The 24,031-nt window shown below is 45.6% G+C and overlaps 1 protein-coding gene across 1 annotated transcript in view; it reads right to left on the minus strand.

Annotated features, from left to right (window-relative positions):
• The window catches only part of ZNF251 (zinc finger protein 251), a 37,475-nt gene that overhangs the window by 11,655 nt on the left and 1,789 nt on the right, over positions 1-24,031 (minus strand). Inside the window, 1 exon segment of the mRNA XM_017883560.1 lies at positions 23,804-23,917. Within this exon segment, the coding sequence (XP_017739049.1) occupies positions 23,804-23,917 (114 nt within the window).

Raw genomic sequence — 24,031 nt, forward strand, 5'->3', positions numbered from 1 at the left:
AAAAAAAAAAAAAAAAAAAAAAAAAAAAATCTCCTCACGCAATTCAGACACCCAATGACGGTCGTGGGAACCGCCCCCATGAGAGGAGACAGCAGCACCTCAGGTACCGTGTCGCACAGCCACATAGGATTAAGACTGAGGATGGACTCTCTTCCAACTGCCCCAACAGGACTTCAGTGCTTCCAGATGATGTCCGGAGCGCCGACGAAACCCCATGACGCTAGGGTTCACTACACTGACATCATGGGATGCTGGACCACGAGCTAAGGCCACCTTGCTTCCTGGTCTAAGTCTGGCACGAACCACACACAGGAGCCTTGCTCCCCTGCAAGTTTAGAATATCCCAATCAACACTTTTAGTCAAAATGACCACAAACAGTGGCTATCAGAACCATAGTTTCACAAAACTATGCAGTTCTTTGTCTTCCTCCAGCTACAAAAGTGTGTTTCCTCAATGGTGTACTGCGTACCGATGGAACTTTCTGGGCAACAATAACATTATATATCTTGACAGAGGTTTGGTTTACACAAGTGTGTCTATTTGTTAAAACTCAGCAAATTCACACTTAAGATTTGTGCACTTCATTTATATACTTTTCACCTCAAAAGAAAAAACTGTAAACAAACACTGATCTCCAATCAATGACACATATGTATTTAAAGGAAGTGTCCTGTTAGTGCTGCTGCTTGGTTATTTTATGTATGTATGTATGTATGCATTTTGAGACAGAGTCTTGCTCTGTCACCCAGGCTGGAGTGCAGTGGTGTGATTTCTGCTCACAGCAACCTCTGCCTCCCAGGTTCAAGCAACTCTCCTGCCTCAGCCTCCTGAGGAGCTGGGATTACAGGCGTGAGCCATCACGCCCTGCTGATTTTTGTATTTTCAGTAGAGACAGGGTTTCACCATGCTGGCCAGGCAGGTCTGAAACTCCTGACCTCAGGTGATCCACCCACCTTGCCTCCCAAAGTGCTGGGATTACAGGCGTGAGTCACCACACCCAGCCCAACAATTTTATTTTAAAATTAAAAATTAAATTAAATTCAATAAAGGACATGTCCTGACAGCTGCATTTTTTTTTTTTTTTTTTAGACAGAATCTTTCTCTGTCACCCAGGCTGGAGTGCAATGATGCGATCTCAACTCACTGCAACCTCTGCCCCCAGGTTCAAGTGATTCTCATGCCTCAGCCTCCTGAGTAGCTGGGACTATAGGCATGCGCCACCAAGCCTGGCTAATTTTTTAATTTTTTTGTAAAGACGGGGTTTACCATGTTGGCCAGGCTTGTGTCAAACTCCTGGCCTCAAGTGATCTGCCCACCTCAGCCTCCCAAAGTGTTGGGATTACAGGTGTGAGCCACTGTGCCCAGCCTTGCAATTTACTTCAAAAGCAAAAACAAAGTAGATGATGGGTCTGGTAGAGGGATAGTGGCATGGTAAATGTTAACACAGAACCTTGGTGGCAGGTGTATGAGTCTTCACCATAAAGTTCTTCCAAATTTGGTGTATGTCTGAAATCTTCCGTAACACACTGGGGGAAAAGTGCTGTACATTAATTCTAGATAATCCAAAACCTATGCATGATTGACAGGTCATAGGAAAAAGATGAGTTGGCCAATTACATTAGACTGAGCGTTAGAACCTATCAGACCTCAAACACAAACCACAGTAGGTAACTTAATACTGGCAGCAGTAACAATTCACTTGTATGTAATAAATTGTTGATAAAGGCCAGGCTGGGTGGCTCACACCTGTAATCCCAGCACTTCGGGAGGCTGAGGCGGGTGGATCATCTGAGGTCAGGAGTTCGAGAGCAGCCTGGCCAACATGGAGAAACCTGGTCTCTACTAAAAATACAAAAATTAGCCGGGCGTGGTGGCATGGCCTGTAGTCCCAGCTACATGGGAGGCTGACGCAGGAGAATTGCTTGAACCCGGGAGGCAGAGGTTGTAATGAGCTAAGATCGTGCCCCTGCACTCCAGCCTGGGCGACAGAGCGAGACTCCATCTCAAAACAAAACAAAACAAAACAAAACAAAACAAAAATGTTGATAAAATATTACTTAAGTCGGGTGTGGTGGCTCATGCCTGTAATCCTAGCACTTTGAGAGGCTGAAGTGGGAGGATCGCTTGAGGCCAAAAGTTTGAGAACTGCCTGGGCAAGATGTTGAGACCCCACCTCTAAAACAGACCCAGTGCAGCAGGCCTGTTCCTGAGCTGCCTCCACATGTGTTATCCTCTTTGACTGAGCTCCAACTGCCATGAGGACTCCGGCAGCCGCCTGACCTGAGTTCCCAACCCCTCCCTCTTTCCCCTGTGGGTCAGAGGCCACCGCTGCAAGCCCACCTGCACACAGCTGCTTGACTGGACGCAAAACCTGGACTGATTGCGGAGCAGGAGCCCTCCTTGTACGTGTTTGCTCCAAACCCTGCAACCCCTCTTCTCCACCTGGGCTTCCACCCACACCCTGGAACCCAGGAAAGGCAGATGCCCCAGATCCTCGCCCTCCATCCTCTCTCCTCCCGCCGACCTCCATGTGGCCTTCAGGCATGCCATGTACCCCCAAGATCTATAAGTAAGAAAATCCTTATTTTCCATCTTGTGTCTGATCACTGAAGAGGTTTTCTCAAGAGAAACAAAAGGAAAAAAGAATAAAAGAAAAAATCCTGGAAAAGCTAACACAGTTGCTGGGATGGAGTGCGAGATGCCTTTCAGCTGCGCCTGGCTGACTCAAATCACTGCCAGTGGGGATAACTACATCTGGGAACAGAGATGCTGCTAGGGTCTGTCCCACAGCCGGCAGAATTTTAGGCTGTACGTGCCAGATGCCTAAACTGTGCACCCTAAATGGCTGTTGGGCAGGTAGGCGTGGCTCTGTGTTTCCGACATCCTGACCAAGGAGGCACCCACTCAGACCACGGTCCCTCTGCTGGGACCTTCCCATGCCACACCTGCCCGGTGTTTTCCTTTGTCCCAGTGCTGAGCTGAGGGGAGCTCCTGGCTGTACGGACACCTCCTGCGGCATTCACAGGTATCCAGGTCTACTGCAGACCCAGACCATGGGCGATCCCTGCAGGGCTGGCCATGACCCCTTGCAAATATCCATGCTTTGTCCCTGTGCCTGTCGGCCCTCTCCCCCAACTCCAGGGGGTTTCACGGGTCTAATCCCTGGCATGGACTGGTGGGCAAAAGCAAATGCCCTGAGCACCCAGTCCCTGCCCCACCGGATGCTGGAGGCCGCCATCCAGCTCTTAGATGAGTGCAAGGCTCACAGCAACAGCATGGGCTGTACTTGGTGCCGCTGGTCCTGTGGTCCTGAGGCCTGGGGGCTGACCCTGACACCAGAAAATGATGGCGCTGGTGGGTGCTGACCCTGGTCCCACAGAGGCCACTGGGACACCCTGGAGAGGGAGGTGCTACCTGCGAGGTAGGGACACACAGAGGTCACCCTCAGATTCTTCTGGCAATAATCTAAAAGGTCAAAATCACAGGGGACGGGGGAATTAGAACTGGAGACCAAAATTCCTCTATGGTAGAAAATTCGAATTTGCCTTAAGGGGTTTTGCAGGCCGGGCACAGTGGCTCACGCCTGTAATCCCAGCACTTTGGGAAGCCGAGGTGGGTGGATCACCCGAGGTCAGGAGCTTGAGACCAGCCTGACCAACGTGGAGAAACCCAGTCTCTACTAAAAATACAAAAATTAGCTGGGTGTGGTGGCGGGTGCCTGTAATTCCAGCTACTCGGGAGGCTGAGGTGGGAGAATCATTTGAACCAGGGAGGCAGAGCTTGCAGTGAGCTGAGATTGCGCCACTGCACTCTAGCCTGGAGACAGAGCGAGACTCTGTTTCAAAAAAAAAAGAGAGAGAGATTTTACACTGGCCAGGCACGGTGGCTCATGCTTGTAATCCCAGCACTTTGGGAGGCCGAGGAGGGTGGATCATCTGAGGTCAGGAGTTTGAGACCAGCCTGACCAACATGGAGAAACCCCGTCTCTACTAAAAATACAAAAATTAGCTGGCTGGTAGTGGAGTGCACCTGTAATCCCAGCTACTTGGGAGGCTGAGGTGGGAGAATTGCTTGAACCTGGGAGGCAGAGGTTGCAGTGAGCTGAGATTGCGTCATTGCACTACAGCCTGGGCGACAAGAGTGAGACTCAGTCTCAAAAAAAAAAAAAAAAAAAGATTTTGCATTGACAGAGTGAAAAGGGGGCTGACTCAGGGCATTTAGTACCGGGTCAGAGTTAGTGCTCACTCCCACAGAAATGTGTACTAAATTCCTCCAGGACACTGGCCCAGATCCCCCACATCTGTCCCTCAATGTGGCCAATCCCATGCCCATGAATCAGAAAAACCACTGATGACGAAGCCTCACCCGGTGGGGACGACGGGCGCACTCGGAGACTCCCTGCTGTGGATACTCAAGGCAAGGCCTGGACTCAACCACCCACCAGTGACAACAGCCAGAGCTCACTGTGGAGAGGCCCTGGAGACCACACCCACCTCCTGCTGAGTGACAGCAGACAGCGCGAGGGGTCTGTTGTCTCTTTGAATGTCACTGCTGGGGACCCTGGGACTGTCTCCAGTCCTGAAGAGGCTCCCCTCAGTCACATGGCAGCTCCGGACAAGACACGTGCAAAGGCGAGACATGGGCAGCTGCTCCCTGGTGCTCAGCAGTCGCCTGCTGAGGGCCCCCAGCCTGACTTCGACTAACCCTGGCTCCCCACAGTGGGACCCAGGCCTCACCATTATTTTCCCTGAGTACCTGGAAACCCTTCCCCAAATCCCAGGACTAAGAACCAGACCCTCATGGGCCCCCACGATGGGTGGGTGTGCCCAACGCCCTCATCACGGGGCAACCAGAAAATAAGCACCTGGGCTCACGCGGCCACATTTCTGAAGGCTGAGGACCCTTGACAGCCTGTTCTCACGGAACTAATACCCTCCCTCCTTTCCCGACTTGAGAGAATGGCAGCCTCCTCATCCCTTAGCCTGGGGACTTGGTAGTCCTCCAGGGACTGTCCCACTCTGAGGGGACAATTGCCTTTTACTACTCTATTAATTGGGGCAAGAAAAACTTTCAGTACTTTATAAGGGGACCCAAGTCACAGTAGTTTCTGAGGAGCCTACAAAATGTAAAAAGGGAAAGCTTTTAAAATAATGGGAATCACGAACAAACCCTCGGGAGTTCACCTTCCTTTATTTTATTTTACTTATTTATTTATTTTATTTATTTTTGAGACAGAGTTTCACTCTTGTTGCCCAGGCTGGAGTGCAATGGCACAATCTCAGCTCACCGCAACTTCTACCTCTCGGGTTCAAGTGATTCTCCTGCCTCAGCCTCCCAAGTAACTGGGATTACCGGCATGCACCACCATGCCTGGCTAATTTTTGTATTTTTAGTAGAGATAAGGTTTCTCCATGTTGGTCAGGCTGGTCTCGAACTCCCGACCTCAGATGATGCATCCGCCTCAGCCTCCCAAAGTGCTGGGATAACAGACGTGAGCCACCATGCCCGGCCTATTTTTTTATTATTATTTTTTGAGAGAGAGGATTTTTTTTTTCGTTCTTGTTGCCCAGGTTGAAATGCAGTGGTGCAATCTCTGCTCACTGCAACCTCCGGCTCCCAGGTTCAAGTGATTCTCCTGCCTCAGCCTCCCAAGTAGCTGGGATTACAGGCACCCGCCACCATGCACGGCTAACTTTTTTGTATTTTTAGTAGAGATGGGGTTTCACCATGTTGGCCAGGCTGGTCTTGAATTCCTGACCTCAGATGATCCACCTGTCTCAGCCTCCCAAAGTGCTGGGATTACAGGTGTAAGCCACCGCACCCAGCCTATTTTATTTTGTTTAAGACAGTCTTGCTCTGTTGCCCAGGCTGGGGTACAGCGGCATGATCTTGGTTCACGGGAGCCTTGACTTTCCAGGCCCAAGCAATCCTCCCACCTCAGCCTCCTGAGTAGCTAGGATTACAGGTGCCCACCACCACACCCGGCTAATTTTTATATTTTTAGTAGAGATGGGGTTTTACCATGTTGGCCGGGCTGGTCTTGAACTCCTGGTCTCAAGTTATCTGCCTGCTTTGGCCTCTTAAAGTGCTAGGATTACAGGCATGAGCCACTGTGCCGGGCCCCTCATGACCCTTTAGATGCCTCCATTGGCACTACTTTTATTAAACATCTGCCACCCACCTGCTCTCTCTTCTTCCATCATGCGAGTGGGTGCCCTCATGCTCCTGGAACAAACCTAAGTCACCAGCCCTTCTGGTTGCAGCTGCCCACTGGGAACCCGTCCACTTGCCACTTCCAGTAAAGACGGTGCACACCCCTCAATATCCCTTAAAACAAGGTGTGCTGGCCTGTGCCCAGCCATTAAAAACATGCTAAAGGCTAAGGTTACAAAACCACTCTCTCTCCCTTTAACAGCATAGTCTAGCCTGTACCCCAAATTAGTTCCAAAGAGTGGCGCTTACTTATTAATTACTGAAACTTACATGCCCAAGTTTCTCCAACAAAGCCCCCTCTAAGATAACAGAAATTATTGAAGATATTCCAATGGTCCCAGGTGCACACTTTGTGGTCCTTGGTTCGGCCAATATGTTTTATTCCATACCTATTACTGAGGAGTCTCAACCACAATTTGCCTTCATTTTCAAAGGAACACAATATCCCTTTACTCAGCTTCCAGCGAGGTCCCCAGTAGCCCAGCCAGTGCCCAAACCTCTGCAGACAAGACCTGGATGAGGCATCTCTTCCACACTGTCATTTACGGCATCGTATTGATGACCTCCTGTTAAAAGGTTCCTTCTGAATAAGCTGTTCACATTTACACACCATCATAACCCAGCTGAAAAATAATGGTGATGGCTGGGTGCGATGGCTCACGCCTGTAATCCCGGCACTTTGGGAGGCCAAGGCGGACGGATCATGAGGTCAGGAGACCGAGACCATCCTGGCAAACACGGTGAAACCTTGTGTCTACCTAGAAAAAAAAAAATACGAAAAATTAGCCAGGCGAGGTGGCGGGCGCCTATAGTCCCAGCTACTTGGGAGGCTGAGGCAGGAGAATGGTGTGAACCGGGAGGTGGAGCTTGCAGTGAGCCAAGATCACACCACTGCACACCCCAGCCTGGGCGACAGAACGAGACTCTGTCTCACAAAAAAAAAAAAAAAAAAAAAAAAAAAAAAAGGGTTATGGTATCACCCCACATAAAATACAGGGGCCAGTGCCTTCAGTAAAATTCTTGGGCACTGTCTGGTCAGGGTGCAGTAGATCCTATTAACTGTTAAACATAAACTACTGATACTGATACCACCCACAGGTCTTCGATAGACACATTGATTTGGATTCTTCATGTTTGGGAGACAAGAGTTTCCATATCTTACTCTAATACCCAGACCCTTTTATGCTATAACCTGTAAAGCAACCACCTCTCAGTGGGGAGGCCCCACAGCCCTCACCCAGCCTGGCAGGCAGCCCAGCACACCATGCCACCATGCCTCCAGGTCCCACTCTTGCATGGAAGCTCTGGCGACACCCACTCTGCCTCATGGAGTCTGTGGAGAAAACATGGTCCACCTGGTTGCCCATAGGGTTCTGAACTAAATGAGCCCCAAAGAGCAGCTCAATATGCCCCCTAGAAAGGCAAATGCTATCCACCTATTGGGCACAATTAGAAACTGAGGGTCCCACAATGAGTGGAAGCAGCACCCCTGTGGACTCCAATCCCCACCATGCCACAGCTCAGGACACCTCCCACCCAGGACAGGTAGGTGCCGCCTTGCTACATGGAAATGGCACCTGTGGGACCAGGCTGACCTGACACAAAGGGTCTTCCCAAACTCCAGGAGGGTGTGTGGCTTTACTCATACCCGGCCCCTTGCTCATAGTGTTGGAGGACGTGGCCGAGTCAGTCGAATTGGCAGCCTTGTGATGCAACATGCCTGCAAGTCCAAACTGCCTTCTGCCCATAGATTTAGACTCAGTCAGGCAAGTGGAAACAGGACGGTTTTCTCATTCAAAGCAACCTCGGGGGGCACCTGTTTGTGGAAACAGGATGCTTCTCTCGTTCAGGGCAACCTCGGGGGTCACCTGTTTGGGAAGAAGTTGCCTCCTAGGGCTTCCTCACCTTAGTCTGTGAGGGATCACCATAAATGCAGGGTGATACTTGAAACAGCGCCAGAGATGCACAGAGCAGCCCTCCCAGGGAACTACAAGGCCTTCCTGACAGGGGTGGCCAACTGGGGGCACACCATCCATCCGCCTGGATGGCCCCCATCTCATAGGGGATGACATCGCTCCAACTTCAACACTGAGAACACAGACCCTCCCCGCTGCAGACTCCCATCATGACTCTACCCCCAAAACTAGGATCACAAATCACAACTCCACCCCGCCACAAACTAGGATCAAAAGGGGTGCCTCTGCCCCAACTATGGACTCACAACTAGACTCCAACCTACAGAGCTCTCTACCAAATATAGAGCCCAGGGATGCTAGGAATCTTTTTTTGCTGAAATAGCCTATGCTTGACATATGAACTAAATGGAAACAAAAATGCCCAAAGTGCCGGAATTACAGGAGTGACCATGGCACCCGGAAACCTCATGTGTTTTGATGCTGTAATCCCAGCACTTTGGGAGGCCAAGGCAGGTGGATTGCTTGAGCCTAGGAGTTCAAGACCAACCTGATCAATATGGTGAAACCTTGTCCCTACTAAAAATACAAACATTATCTGGGTGTGCTGGAGCGCACCTGTAGTCCCGCTCAGGAGGCTGAGGTGGGAGGACCACTTGAACCCGGGGAGGGCAAGGTTGCAGCGAGCCAAGATCGCGCCACTGCACTCCAGCCTTGGTGACACAGCGAGGCTGTTTCAAAAAAACAAAAAGAATTTCATTATCTGGTCCCAATGGGAACAAAGTTTAGCTCTGAATCTTCTCATGTCTTCAAGAAACCATAAAAATAACAACAGAAAATACAAACAAGCAAAATGAATTTTTTTTTGTTTTAAACTGCATTTTCAGGCCGGGCGTGGTGGGCTCATGCCTGTAGTCCCAGCATTTTGGGAGGCTGAGGCGGGTGGATCACCTGAGGTAGGGAGTTTGAGACCATCCTGGCCAACATGGTGAAACCCCATCTCTACTAAAAACACAAAATTAGCAGGGCGTGGTGGTGGGCGCCTGTAGTCCCAGCTACTTGGGAGGCTGAGGCAGGAGAATCGCTCGAACCTGGGAGGCAGAAGTTGTACTGAGCCAAGATGGCACCACTGCACTCCAGCCTGGGCAACAGAATAAGACTAAATATCAAAAAAGTAAAAATAGGCTGGCATGGTGGCTCACACCTGTAATCCCAGCACCTTGGGAGGCCGAGGCGGGCAGATTGCCTGAGCTCAGGAGTTCGAGACCAGCCTGACCAACATGGTGAAACCCCGTCTCTACTAAAAATACAAAATTAGCTGGGCATGGTGGTAAGCGCCTGCAGTCTCAGCTACTCAGGAGGCTGAGGCAGGAGAATCACGTGAACCCGGGAGGCGGAGGCTGTGACGAGCCAAGATGACGCCATGGCACTCCAGCCTGGGCAAGAAGAGCAAAACTCTGTCTCAAACAAACAAACAAAAACAACAAAAAACAGAAACAAAAAATAAATAAATAAAAATAATGAAAAAAAAAAAAAGGACAACCGGAGGCCCTGGAGGCTGAGTTCCTCAGAAGTGCTGCCAAATGCAATGCCAAAAGGGAACAGTCCCAGTAGCCGGAAGGGGCCACAGAGAAGCAGCACCACAAACGCAGACGGGCCCGAGATGGATCTCTAAAGTGTCCAAAAGGAGCTGGCCCAACCCAGGAAAGAATATCTGTGAGCGGGGCCAATACTGACGATGGCAGAGCCCTGGGACAAGCCAACACACAAGCCTCAGAAAGCTCGGTGCCCAGGCCACAGCGGTGACAGTTCGTGGATAATGCCAGCAAAATGTAACTTGTGAAGGTACATGCTGGTGACCAGCTGCACAGAGGTACATGCACACTCATACGCACACACACATACTCACATGTGTAAACACGTATATACACACAGACGCAGATACACAAATACCCATACGTACAGAATCCACAGTCTCTACTCAAATTTAACAAACACATAAAGAACCAAGAAAACAGAGCACATTTTTGTGAGAAAAGGAAATCAACCATCTGACCCTGAAATGAGTCAGATGTTGAAACTAACAGACAAGGATTTAAAAACAGGAATTATAATTATCCTCAGTGAAATAAAACAAAACAGGAAAATCTCGGGGAGTCAAAAGTCTCAGCAGAGACACAGAAATAACAAAAAATAAAATGATCATTCTGGAACTGAAAAACAGAATTTCTGAAATAAAGCATTACTTGACGGACTAACAGCTGAACGGGCACAATAAAGGAGAGTAAGTGAATTTTAATCGAGATGAACAGAAATTATCGGAAGAATACAGATAAAAATATTTTAAAAATAATAAACAGCCTTACAAATCTGTTCGATAATTCAAATGGTCACTTATAATTGGTATCTCAGGAGACCAGAGAGGGAATGGTACAGAAAGAAATGTGAAGAAATAATGGTCAAAAGTTGCCCAAATTTGATGGAAGACAGAAATCTACAGGATCAAGATGCTGTATGAACACCTAGCAGAGGAAAACCCAAGAGGCCAGTGCTGCAGCCCATCAGAGTCTACCTGCTGGGAACCGAACCAACAGGCAGCTCGCCTCGAAAGCAGGAGAGTGACCCACGACACACCACCAGCCAGGGATCCCGTGGTGACTGCTCATCGAAAGCCAAGGAGGCCAGAAAAGAGTAAAATAGCAGCTTTAAAGTGCTGAATGGGAAAAGGAAAAAAAAAAAGCAAAATAAAGGTACTTTCATACACGAGAAAACTAAGAACTGGGGCAGCAGACTCGCACCACGAGAAATGCAAAGGTCTTTAGGCTGAAGGGAAATGATGCCAGCTAGAAACTCAGATCGTCAGAAAGGGATGAAGAGCACTAGAGATGGAAAATCTGGGGAACACGAGATTTTTTGAAAATACTTTATTTTTAGAGCATTTCACAGCAATATTAAGCAGAAAACACAGTTCCTACATACACCCCCACACACACACCTCCCCCACTACTTACCTCCTGCAACACAGTGATACAGCATCACAGTGAATGAACCCACGCTGACACATCATTACCATCTAAACTCTGTTTAGGGCTCCCTCTCGGAGCTGCGTGATCCATGGGTTTTGCATCCACCTCTGCAGTACTATACAGACTAGTGTCACTGCCCTGAAAATCCTCTGGCTCCACCCTGCTTCTCTGCTCCTTGGCACTGCTGACCTTTTTGCTCTCTCTAGTTTTGCCTCATCCAGAATGTCATATAGTTGGAATCATACAGTATAGCTGTCTGTTGGTAAACAAAGGGGATTGGGCCCGAGATCCCCCACATATACCGAAATCCATGCATACTCAAGTTCCATAGCTGGCCTTTCAAAATCCACTTACATGAAGTCAGCCCTCTGGACATGTGGGTTTCACATGTGTTTGGTTGAAAAAATCCACATATAAGTGGACCTGGGAAATTCAAACCCATGTTGTTCAAAGGCCAACTGTATAATCTTTTCAGACTAACTGCCTTCACTTGGTAATGTGCATTTAAGGTTCCTCTGTCTTTTCATAGCTTGGTGGCTCATTTATTTTTATTTATATTTTATTTATTTTATTTTTGAGATCGAGTTTCACTTTTTTGCCCAGGCTGGAGTGCAGTGGCGCCATCTCGGCTCACTGCAACCTGCACCTCCTGGGTTCAAGTGATTCTCCTGCCTCAGCCTCCTTAGTAGCTGGGATTACAGGTGCATGCCACCAAACCCAGCAATTTTTGTGGGGTTTCACCATGTTGGCCAGGCTGATCTTGAACTCCTGACCTCAAGTGACCCGCCCGCCTCGGCCTCCCAAAGTGCTGGGATTACAGGAATGAGGCACCGTGTCCGGTCAATCATTTCTTTTTAGCCCTGAATATGATTCCATTCTCTGGATATGCCACTGTTTATTTACCCGCTCATCTACTGAAGAACATTTTGGTTGGTTCCGAGTTTTGGTAATTATGAAATTATGAATAAGGCTGCCATAAATATCTGTGTGCAGGATTTTGTGTGCACATAAATTTTCCATTCATTTGGGTAAATACAAAGGGACAAAATTGCTGTATCACATGGTAAAGGTATGTTTAGTTTTGTAAGACTGTCGAACTGTCTTCCAGAGTGGCCACCGTTTTGATCCCCCACCTGCAATGAATGAGAGTTCCTGTTCCACATCCTGGCCAGCACTGGGGGTTATCAGTGGTGTGGATTTTGGCCATTCTAGTAGGTGTGCAGTGGAATCTCATTGTTTTAATTTGCAATTCCTTACAGACATATGATACTGATCTCACAATGCCCGCCTGTCATCTGGGTATCTCCTTCCATCTGGAGTCGATTCAGGCCTTTCACCCATGTTTTAAATTGGGCTGTTCGTTTTCTTGAGTTTTTTTGCGTATTTTGGATAATGGTCGGTTATATGTGCCTTTTACAAATATCTTCTCCCAATCTATGGACTGTTCCTCATTTTCTTGACATTGTCTTTTTTTTTTTTTGAGATGGAGTCTGACTCTATCACCCAGGCTGGAGTGCAGTGGCTCAATCTCGGCTCACTGCAACCTCTGCCTCCCAGCTTCCAGTGATTCTCCTGCCTCAGCCTCTGGAGTAGCTGGAATCACAGGCACCTGCCACCACACCCAGCTGGTTTTTGTATTTTTAGTAGAGATCCCAAAGTTGATGTTGCCTTTTATAGAGGAATTTTTTAATTTTAATGAAGTCCAGCTTGTCAATTATTTGTTTTTTGTTTTGTTTGTGTTTTTGCGACAGAGTCTCACTCTGTCGCCCAGGCTGGAGTGCAGTGGTGCTGTCTTGGCTCACTGCAACCTCCACCTCCTGGGTTCAAGCGATTCTCTGCCTCAGCCTCCCAAGTAGCTGGGATTACAGGCACCCGTCACCACGCCCGGCTAATTTTTTGTATTTTTAGTAGAGATGGGGTTTCACCATCGTGGCCAGGATGGTCTTGAACTCCTGACCTTGTGATCCACCCGCCTCGGCCTCCCGAAGTGCTGGGATTACAGGCGTGAGCCACCACACCCGGCCTGTCAATTATTTCTTCCATGGATTGTGCCTTTGGTGTTGCACCTAAAAACTCACTGTCAAACCAACGTCATCTCTTTTTTTCCTATATTATCATCTAGAAGTTTCATAGTTTTGTGGTTTACATTTAGATGATCCATTTTTCTATGGAATGAAATGTGTCCTGCTCACCCCAAATTCACAAGTTGAAGCCTCAATGTGATGACGTTTGGAGACGGGGCATTTGAGAGATCATTTGAGTTAGATGAGGTCATGAGGGTCGTCATGGCAGAATTAGTGCTCTTAGAAGAGATTCCGGAGAACTTGCCCTTTCTCTCTCTGCCATGTGAGGACACAGTGCGAAGGCAGTCATCTATAACCTAGAAAGAGAGACCCCTCACCAGAAACTAACTATGCTAACACACTGATCTTGGACTTGTAGCCTCCAGAACTGTAAGAAAATAAGGCTGGGCATGGTGGCTCATGTCTGTAATCCCAGCACTTTGGGAAGCCGAGGTGGGCAGATCACCTGAGGTCAGGAGTTCAAGACCAGCACGGCCAACATAGCAAAACCCCATCTCTACTAAAAGTACAAAATCAGCTGGGCATGGTGGTGGGTGCCTGTAATCCCAGCTACTCGGGAGGCTCAGGCAGGATAATCACTTGAACCTGGGAGCTGGAGGTTGCAGTGAGCTGAGATCATGCCACTGCACTCCGGCCTGGGTGACCAAAGCCTCCATATGGAGGGGGACGGGGAGGCGGAGGGGAAGGGGAGTGGAGGAAAGTTAGTGTTTTAAGCACCCAGCTTGTGGTATTGAGTCTGAGCAGAATAAGACACATTAATTTTTTGTGAAGGGTGTCTAGATTCTCTTTTTTTGACATGCGGATGTTCAGTTGTTCCAGCACCATTTGTTGAAAAGATTATCCTTTCTACATTGAGGTGTGTTTGTTTCCTTGTTAAAGCTCAGTTGCATATATTTATGCAGGTTTATATCTGGGCTCTCTGCTCTGTTTCACTGACCTATTTTTTCTGTTTTTTTTTGACCAATACCGCACTGTCTTGATCACTGTGGCTTTACAGTCAAAGTACTGAAATTGGGTAGCATGGGTCTTTCGACCTTGCTCTTCTCCTTCAATACTGAGTTGACTATTCTGGGTCTTTTACCTCTCCTTATAAACATCAGAATCAGTTTGCTAATATCCACAAAATAACCTGCTGAGTTTTTTGGGGTTTTTTCTTTAGAGACACGGTCTTGCTGTGTCAGCCAGGCTGGAATACAGTGGCATGATCATAACTTACTGAAACCTCAAACTCCTAGGCTCAAGCAGTCCTCCCACCTCAGCCTCCCAAATAGCTGGGAATATAGGCACATGCCACCAGGCCTAGCTAAACAAAAAAATTTTTTTTGTAGATATGGCGTCTCGCTATGTTGCCGAGGCTAGTCTTAAACTCTTGGGCTCAAGCGATCCTCCTGCCTTGGCCTCCCAAAGTGCTGAATTATAAACCACCACAACTAGCCCTTGAGATTGTGATTGAGTGTGTTGAATCTATAAATCCAGCTGAGAAGGACTGACATCATGATAATACTGAGTTTTCCTATCCATGAACAGAGAATATCTCATTTATTTAGTTGTTCTTCTTTGATATGTAATATAATACTTTTTTTTTTTTTTTTTTTTTTTTTTGAGAGCAGTGAGTCTCACCTTGCCACCAGGCTGGAGTGCAGCGCGCGATCTCGGCCCCACTGCAAGCTCCGCCCTCCTGGTTCACGCCATGTCCCTGCCTCAGCTCCCCAGTGCTGGGACTTATAGGCCGCCCGCCACCGGCGGCCCTGGCAAAATTTTTGTATTTTGTAGAGACGGGGGGTTTCACCGGTGGTCTCGATCTCCTGACCTTGTGATCCGCCCGCCTTGGCCTCCCAAAGTGCTGGGATTACAGGCGTGAGCCACCGCGCCCGGCCTTCTTTGATATATTCTTATCAGTCTTGTATTTTTCCTCATAGATTTTACACATATTTTGTCAGACTTACACCTAAATATTTTATCTTTGGTGGTGCTAATGTAAATAATGTGTTTTTAATTTCAAATTCCACTTCTTCATTGCTAGTATAAAGGAAAACGATTGACATTTGTATATTAACTTTGTATCCTGCAACCTTGCTACAATCACTTATTAGTTGTAGGAGGTCTTTTTGCTGACTCATTCTGATTTTCCACACAGATGATCATCATTTGTAAACAGTTTTATCTCTTCCTTCCCAATGTGTATACCTTTTATTTCCTTTTCTGTCTTACTGCATTAACTGGGACTTCTGGTGCAATGCAGCAGTGGCGAGAGGGGATATCCATGCCTTGTTCCTAATCTTAGTGGAAAGGCTTTAAGTTTTTTTTTTAACCATTAAGTATGATGTTAGCTGTAGGTTTTCTGTAGATGCTCTTTATCAACTTGAGGAAGTTCCTCTGTGTTCCTCGTTTGTTGAATTTGTAATCATGAATCGAGGTTGGCTTTTGTCAAATGCTTTCTCTGCATCTACTGATATGACCACGTGATCCTTCTTCAGCCTGTTGATGTGGTATATCACATTACATTAATTTATTTCCTAATGTTGGACTAGCCTTGTAAACCTGGGACAAATCCCACTTGGTCATGGTATGTAATTCTTTTTATACATTATTGAATTTGATTTGCCAATATTTTGTTGGAATTTTTGCATTTATGTTCATAAGAGGCGTTGGTCTGTAGTTTCCTTTTCTTGTAATGTCTGGTTGTGGCATTTGGGTGGGTAACGCTGACCTCATATAATGAGTTAGGAAGTATTTCCTGTTTTTATTTTCTGGAATAGATTGTAGAGACCTGGTATAATTTCTTCCTTAAATGTTTGGTAGAACTCGTAAGTGAACCCATCTGAGCCCAGTGGACTCTATTTTGGAAGGTTATCGTTGATTTGACTTACTTAACAGAAATAGCCCTATTCAGATTGTCTATTTCTTCCCATGTTTGAGATTGTGTCCTTCAAGGAATTGGTTCATTTATCAAATCTGGGCACAGTTGTTCATCTTTTTTTTTTTTTATTACCCTTTAAAAGTCCATGGGACATCTCTGTAGCGATGTCCCCTCTTTCATTTCTGATATTAGTATTTTGTGTCCTCTCTCTTCTTTTTCTTAAGTCTGGCTAAAGGTTTACTGATTTACTGTTTTTTTTCAAACCATCTTCTGGTTTTGTTGATTTTCTCTATTGTTTTCCTGTTTTCCATTTCATTGATTTCTGCTTGAATTTTTATTTCTTTTCTTCTACTTTGGATTTAATTTGCTCTTCTTTTTCTAGTTTCCTAGAGTGAAAGCTTACATTATTGATTTTAGATCTTTCCCATTTTCTAATACATGCAGTCATCAATGCTATACATTTCCCTCTAAGCACTGCATTCACAGCATTCCACAAATTTTGGTAAGTTTTATTTTCATTTTCACTTAATTCAAAATATTCTAAAATTTCTCTTGAGATCTCTTCTTTGACCTGTGCTATTTGGAAGTGTGTTGTTTATTTGCCAAGTACTTTAGAATTTTCTAGCTATCTTTCTGGTTTCATTTCTAGTTTAATGTCATTGTGGTCTGAGAATAGACATTGTATGTTTTCTATTCTTTAAAGTATGTTAGAGTATGTTTTGTGGCCCAGAATGTGGTCTCTAATCTTAGTAAATGTTTCATGTGAGCTTGGCAGGAATGTGCATTCTGCTATTGCTGGATGAAGCAGTCTACAGATGTAAATTATTCCCAGCTGACTGATGTGATGTGCTGTTAAATTCAACTACATCCTGCTGGATCTGTCCACTTATGATAGAGGGTCCTGGAGTCTCCAACTGTAGACAGTGATTCATCTATTTCCCCCTGTAGTTCTATCAGTTTTTGCATCACATATTTTGTTGTTGTTGTTGCTGTTGTTTGAGACAGTCTCGCTCTGTCACACAGGCTGAAGTGCAATGGTGCAATCTTGGCTCACTGCAACCTCCGCCTCCTGGGTTCAAGCAATTCTCTCCTGCCTCAGCCTCCCGAGTAGCTGGGATTACAGGCATGAGCCACCACACCCGGTTGATTTTGTATTTTTAGTAGACATGGGGTTTCTCCATGTTGGTCAGTCTGGTCTTGAACTCCCGACCTCAGGTGATCCACCCGCCTCAGCCTCCCAAAGTGCTGGGATTACAGGCGTGAGTCACCATGTCCAGCTGGTTTTGTTGTTTTTAGAGCTAGAGTCTCACTCAGTTGCCTCGCCTGGAGTGCAGTGACGTGATTATAGTTCACTGCAGCTTCAACCTCCCAGGCTCAAGTGATCTGCCCGTCTTGGCCTCCCAAAGTGCTGGGATTATAGGCATGACTATCACACTTGGCAACCTCACTTTTTTTTTTTTTTTTTGAGATGGAGTCTCACTCTGTTGCCCAGGCTGCAGTGCAATGGTACAATCTTGGCTCACTGCAACCTCCACCTCCCAGATTCAAGTGACTCTCCTGCCTTAGCCTCTCAAGTAGCTGGGATTACAGGCACACTCCACCATGCCTGGCTAATTTTTGTGTTTTTAGTAGAGATGGGGTTTCATCATGTTGGGCAGGCTAGTCTTGAACTCCTGACCTCAAGTGATCTGCCCACCTTAGCCTCCCAGTGCTGGGATTACAGGTATTAGCCACCATGCCTGGCCAACCTCACATATTTTGATGCTGTAGTTAGGTACATACACCTTAAGAACTGTTATGTTTATCATCATGTAATGCCCTTCTTTACCCCAATAACTTTCCTTTCTCTGAAGTCTGCTGTGTCTAAAGTAGTAAGATATTTCTGCTTTCTTTGGATTACTATCTTTCTCCATCCCTTTACTTTTAATATATATGTGTTTTTATGTTTAAAGTGAGCTTCTTTTTTTTGTTCATGGCAAGATCTTGTCATAAGACAGCAGGTTTCTTTTTTCTTTGCAATGGGGTCTTGCTCTGTTGCCCAGGCTGGAGTGCAGTGGTACAATCACAGCTCACTGCAACCTCAACCTCCCGGGCTCAAGCGATCCTACCACATCAGCCTCTTGAGTAGCTGAGACTTACAGATGCACAGCACCACACCAAGCTAAGTTTTTTAACTTTTTGATGAGATGAGTTATCACTATGTGTTTAGGCTGGTCTCAAACTCCCAGGCTCAAGGGATCCTCCCACCTCAGCCTCCCAAAGTGCTGGAATTACAGGTGTGAGCCATCACTCCTGGCCAAACTTGGTTCCTTATAGAAAACACAGTTGGGGCCAGGCACTGTGGCCTGTAATACCAGTGCTTTAGGAGGCCAAGGCAGGAGGATTGCTTGAGGCTCAAGAGTTTGAGACCAACCTAGGCAAAACAGTGAGACCTGATCTCTACAAAAATAAAAAAAGAGCTGGATGTGGTGACATGCACCTGTAGTCCCAGCTGCCTGGGAGGCTGATGTGGGAGGATCGCTTGAGCCCAGGGGGTCAAGGCTGCCATGAGTCATGATCAAGCTACTATATTCTAGTCTGAGCAACAGAGTGAGACCCCATCTCTAAAAAAACAAATTAACTTTTTAAAAAGGGGATTATTGGCTGGGTACGATGGCTCATGCCTGTAATCCCAGCACTTTGGGAGGCCAAGGTGGGTGGATCTCTTGAGACCAGGAGGTCGAGACTAGCCTGGGCAATATGGTAAAACCCTGTCTCTACAAAACACAAAAATTAGCCAGGTGTGGTAGTACATGCCTGTAGTCCCAGCTACTCGGGAGGCTGCGGTGGGAGGATCACTTGAGCCTGGGAGGTCAAAGCTTTCAATAGACTGGGACTGTGCCACTGCACTCCACCCTGGGGGACAGAGTGAGACCCTGTCTCAAAAAAAAAAAAAAAAAAAAATTAAAAGGTGATTACTGATGTTGCTGAATTAACATCTACCACATCTGTTACCATTTTCTACTTTTTGCCCTTGTTCTTCATTCCTATTTCTGTTTTCCATGCTTTTGCTACCTTTTGTGGGTTTACCTGAGCATTCTATTATATGTAATTCCATTTCGTATCCTTTTTTAGCATATCAACTATACTTCTTTTTCTTTTTTTGAGACAGAGTCTTGCTCTGTCGCCCAGGCTGGAGTGCAGTGGCCGGATCTCAGCTCACTGCAAGCTCCGCCTCCCGGGTTTACACCATTCTCCTGCCTCAGCCTCCTGAGTAGCTGGGACTACAGGCGCCCGCCACCACGCCTGGCTAGTTTTTTGTCTTTTTTAGTAGAGACAGGGTTTCACCAGGTTAGCCAGGATGGTCTCGATCTCCTGACCTCATGATCCGCCCGTCTTGGCCTCCCAAAGTGCTGGGATTACAGGCTTGAGCCACCGCACCCGGCTACACTTCTTTTTTAACTTTTTAAATTGGTTTGCAATCTGCATTTAGAGCTAATCCAGGTCCACTTTCAAATAACAATCTCTTGGAAGCCCTGTCCCATCTACTAATGAATCTATCGAAGGCACTCTTCCTTTCTGTTACGGTGTTTTTGCTCTCTAGCATTTAAAAAATTCTTTAAATTTTCTTTTATTTTCTTTTTTGTTTTTTAAGAAAGACGATCTCGCTAGGCTGCCTAGGCTGGCCTTGAACTCCTGGGCTCAAGCAATCCTGCTACACTATGAGTTGCAAATACAGGTATGTGCCACCACATCCAGCTTCTTAAAATTTTAATCTCTCTGCTTACATTATCAATCTGTTTTTGTATACTGTCTACTTTTTCCATTAAAGCCCTTACCCTATTAATCATAGTTTTAAAAAAATTCCTGATTACTCCAACACTCCTGCCATGACTGACTCTGGTTCTAATGCTTGTTCAGTCTCTTCAGACTGTATTTTCTGCCTTTTAGTATGCTTTGCAATTTTCTGCTGATAGGTAGACATGATATAGTGGGTAAAAGGAATTGCAGTAAATAGGGCTTTCACCATGTTTTCAGGTGTTGGGGTGGGAAAGTGTTCTATGACACTATGAGTAGGGCTCAGTCTTGCCGAGCTTGTGTCCCTGGACTATGAACTTCCCAAGTGCTTTTCAGTTTCCCCCACCCACCATCAGGTGGGACAGAATATCTAGAAGTAGCCAGTGTTAGGTATTTCCTTTCCCCCAGATAGGTTAAGTTCTGATAAAAACACCAGCAGGTTAGGCCCTGGTAAAATTGTTTCTCCTGAGGGCAGGTCTTGTTAAGAACAGAATGGTATATTCCAAAGTAGTTCCTTTTCACTTCCTCCTGCCAGAAGCACAAGGAGATTTTTCTCTGATATTCACTGTCAGTACCTAATAGAGCCCTTGGAGGGAAAACTCACAAAAGCATGGGGTCCTCCCATGACTGGGTCTCCCTAGAGTTTTTTTTTCAGAGTTGTCCACACTGAGCCTCTAGCAATTTGCCAATTACATTTTAGGCTTACCCATCTGGCCACTGGTTCCCTGGGAGATTATTGCTCACAAGTTGTTGTTGTGATTCTTTTTATCTGACTGTTTATCTCTCCAATTTTTTTTTTTTTTTCTTAGACAGAGTCTTGCTTTGTCACTCAGGCTGGAGTACAGTGGTGCAATCTCGGCTCACTGCAACCTTCACCTCCTGAGTTCCAGCGATTCTCCTGCCTCGGCCTCCTGAGTAGCTGGGATTACAGGCATCCACCACCACGCCCAGCTAATGTTGTGTTTTTAATAGAGACAGGGTTTCACCATGTTGGCCAGGTTGGTCTTGAACTCATGGCCTCAACTGATCCACCTGCCTCAGCCTCCCAAAGTGCCGGGATTACAGGTGTGAGCCACGGCGCCCAGCCATACCTCTCCAGTTTTGAGAGCGGTGACTTGTCCTCTGACCTCACACCTCTCTGATAGAGCTAAGATTTGTTGATTTTTCAGTTTGTTCAGCTTTTTACTTGTTAGGACACAGTGATGAATTCTAAGCTCCTTACATGCCAGAACAGCTAAAATACTATTTTTTTTGGCCTTTTTCCTTTTAATTTTTTATACACTATATAACTGTTTAAAACCAAAACTATAACATTGTCTTTCTGAGTTTAAAATGTATGTAGATGTATTACACATAACAACTATAACAAAAAGGATGGGAGGGATGGTTACAAGATTTCTGGATTTATGTGAAGTAGTACATAAATGAACTGTAAGTAAACTGTGGAAACTTACGTATACTGTAAACCTTAGGAAAATCACTGTAAAAAATAATGCAAAAAGATTATGTAAAAGGCAAATAATAAAATTTAAATGGAGTTCTAAAAAGTATTCAAATAACCCAAATAAAGGTAGGAAAAAGGAATTTAAAAAACGGAAGAGATAACTGTAAATAAAAAATATTATACACGAGTGTATTCCTGAACCGTATCAACAATTACATTAAACATTAACAGACTAAACACTACAATTAAAAGACAAAGATTGTTAGGATGAAGAAACAAGACCCAATTGTCTGATATCTGCAGGAGATTCACTCTAAGTGTAGAGACACAGGTTGAAATTAAAAGGATGAATAAAGATATACTATGCTAACAGTAAGTATAAGAAGGATGGAGTGGCTACATTAATATTAGATAAAATATATTTCAAAACAAAATGTATTACCAGAGACAAACAGGAATTCTCTTATCTCTCATAATGATAGTCATAAGTGCAAATGACCCTTATAATACAGCTTCAAGATACATGAAGCCAATACTACAAAAATTAAAGGGAAGAAAAGACAATTCCACAATCATACTTCTGTATTTTAACACCCCCCTCTCAGCAACTGAAAGAATAACTAGACAAAAAAAAATCAGCAAGGATACAGAAGACATGAACAATACCATCAACCACCTTAACTGATATTTATCTAACCCCAACATGTCAGAATACACATTCTTTTTCAGTGCACATGGTATTTGTACCAGGAGAAACCACATTTGGGATCATAAAAGAAGAAGCAACAAATATGAAAGGAATGAAATAATACAGAGTATGTTCTCTGACCACAATGGAATTAAATGACAATAACAATAAGATAACTAGGAAAACACCAACTATTTGGAAATTAATGCACGTTCAAATAATTATTGGGTCAAAGAAGAAATCACAAGAAAAACTAGATAATGTTTTGAACTATAATGTTAATGAAAATGCAACATATTAAAATTTTGTGAGATGCACCTAAAGCTGCACTTTGAGAAAACGATATAACTTTACAATAGTCTTAGCTCTTACATGTAGAAACCAAAGGCTTTATTCAACCAATTTTGAATGTGCACAAATATGGGGTATATTTTTCACGAGCCTTTCTGAATAAACTAGAAGACAAGCTCCAGCCGACCAAGAGACGGGGAAATTTTTAGTAAAAGGACCAGAGGTAAACAATTATTAATAACATACTTAACTGCAGATAAAAGACAGTAACAAAGCTGCGGACATGAGTGGTAAAATGTTATATGTTCTGAATTGTTTCTATAATATATATATTATAGAAACAATATAACCAATAAAAACTGGGAAAGGAATGAGGAGGAAAAGGGAGAAAAGTAGAACAAGCTTATTGACTGTCTCAGTAACTGAGAGTCAAAGATAATACTTAGAGCCGACATATCAAGTAGTAGATGTATATTCAAAACAACAAAGGTAAACATTAAAAAAAGAACACTACTGGTCAGGTGCAGTGGCTCACACCTGTAATCTCAGCACTCTTGGAGGTCGACATGGATCATTTGATCTCAGGAGTTTAAGACTAGCTTGGGTAACATGGTGAAACCCTGTCTCTACAAAAATTTAAAAAAAACTAGCCAGGTATGGTGACATGTGCCTGTAGTCCTAGCTACTTGGAAAGCTGAGGTGGGAGGATTGCCTGAGCCTGGTAGGGGGAGGTTGCAGTGAGCCAAGATCGTACCACAGCACTCCAGTTTGGGTAGTAAGGGTAAGACTCTTTCTCAAAAACAAAAAAAAAGACTACTACTGACTGGTTGGGTGTGGTGGCTCATGCCTGTAATCCCAACACTTTGGGAGGCCGAGGCAGGCGGATCACGAGGTCAAGAGATCCATACCATCCTGGCCAACATAGTGAAACCCCATCTCTACTAAAAATACAAAAATTAGTTGGGCGTGGTCGCGGGTGCCTGTAGTCCCAGCTACTCGGGAAGCTGAGGCAGGAGAATCCCTTGAACCAGTGAGGCGGAGCTTGCAGTGAGCCGAGATCGTGCCACTGCACTCCAGCCTGGTGACAGAGTGAGACTCTGTCTCCAAAAAAAAAAAAAAAAAAAGACTACTACTGACTAAAATTGGCAAATGAAGGAGAGAATGGGGTGAAGAATAAAAAGGACATGGTAGGGAACCAATATCTATTATCAAAAGGAAATGTGTGTTATATAAAGAAGAGAACTAAGTTGTTATCAAGGTAATCACCAAAACAAAAACACGATCAGAAAAAATATATGTATTTTTTAAAGCAAAGAAACAGACCAGCAAGATAAAACTTCTAAAGCATGTGCACATGCTCACATTTGTCGAGCAGGCTGTATCTGTGAGACTGCCCCTGGAGGAGGCCATTAACATGAACACCATGCCCCAGCTGTCCCACACTTGGAGCCTCTTAAGGCAGGATTGGGAGGCTGTTCCCAGGATTAGCATCCCATCAATTCTCACCTTTCTGGCAGCTTTTCAAGATCTCTGGTTCCTCAGCTCCCAGAAGATTCAGGACCCAAAGTTCCTTCCCCTGCTCCAGCTGGGAGATCAACTCCGGCTTAGGGACAGGGAATCCTGTTGAGGATGAGGACACTGGTGAGTTGGCATGGCCTGGGGAGCTGGGGCAGGACACTGCCGACTGGGTCTTCCAGGCCAGGTGGGGAGAGATGTGCCCTGTGTGCACATGTG

The sequence above is a fragment of the Rhinopithecus bieti genome, unplaced genomic scaffold (assembly GCF_001698545.2).
Source record: "Rhinopithecus bieti isolate Rb0 unplaced genomic scaffold, ASM169854v2 scaffold_13617, whole genome shotgun sequence".
Taxonomy (NCBI): Eukaryota; Metazoa; Chordata; class Mammalia; order Primates; family Cercopithecidae; genus Rhinopithecus; species Rhinopithecus bieti.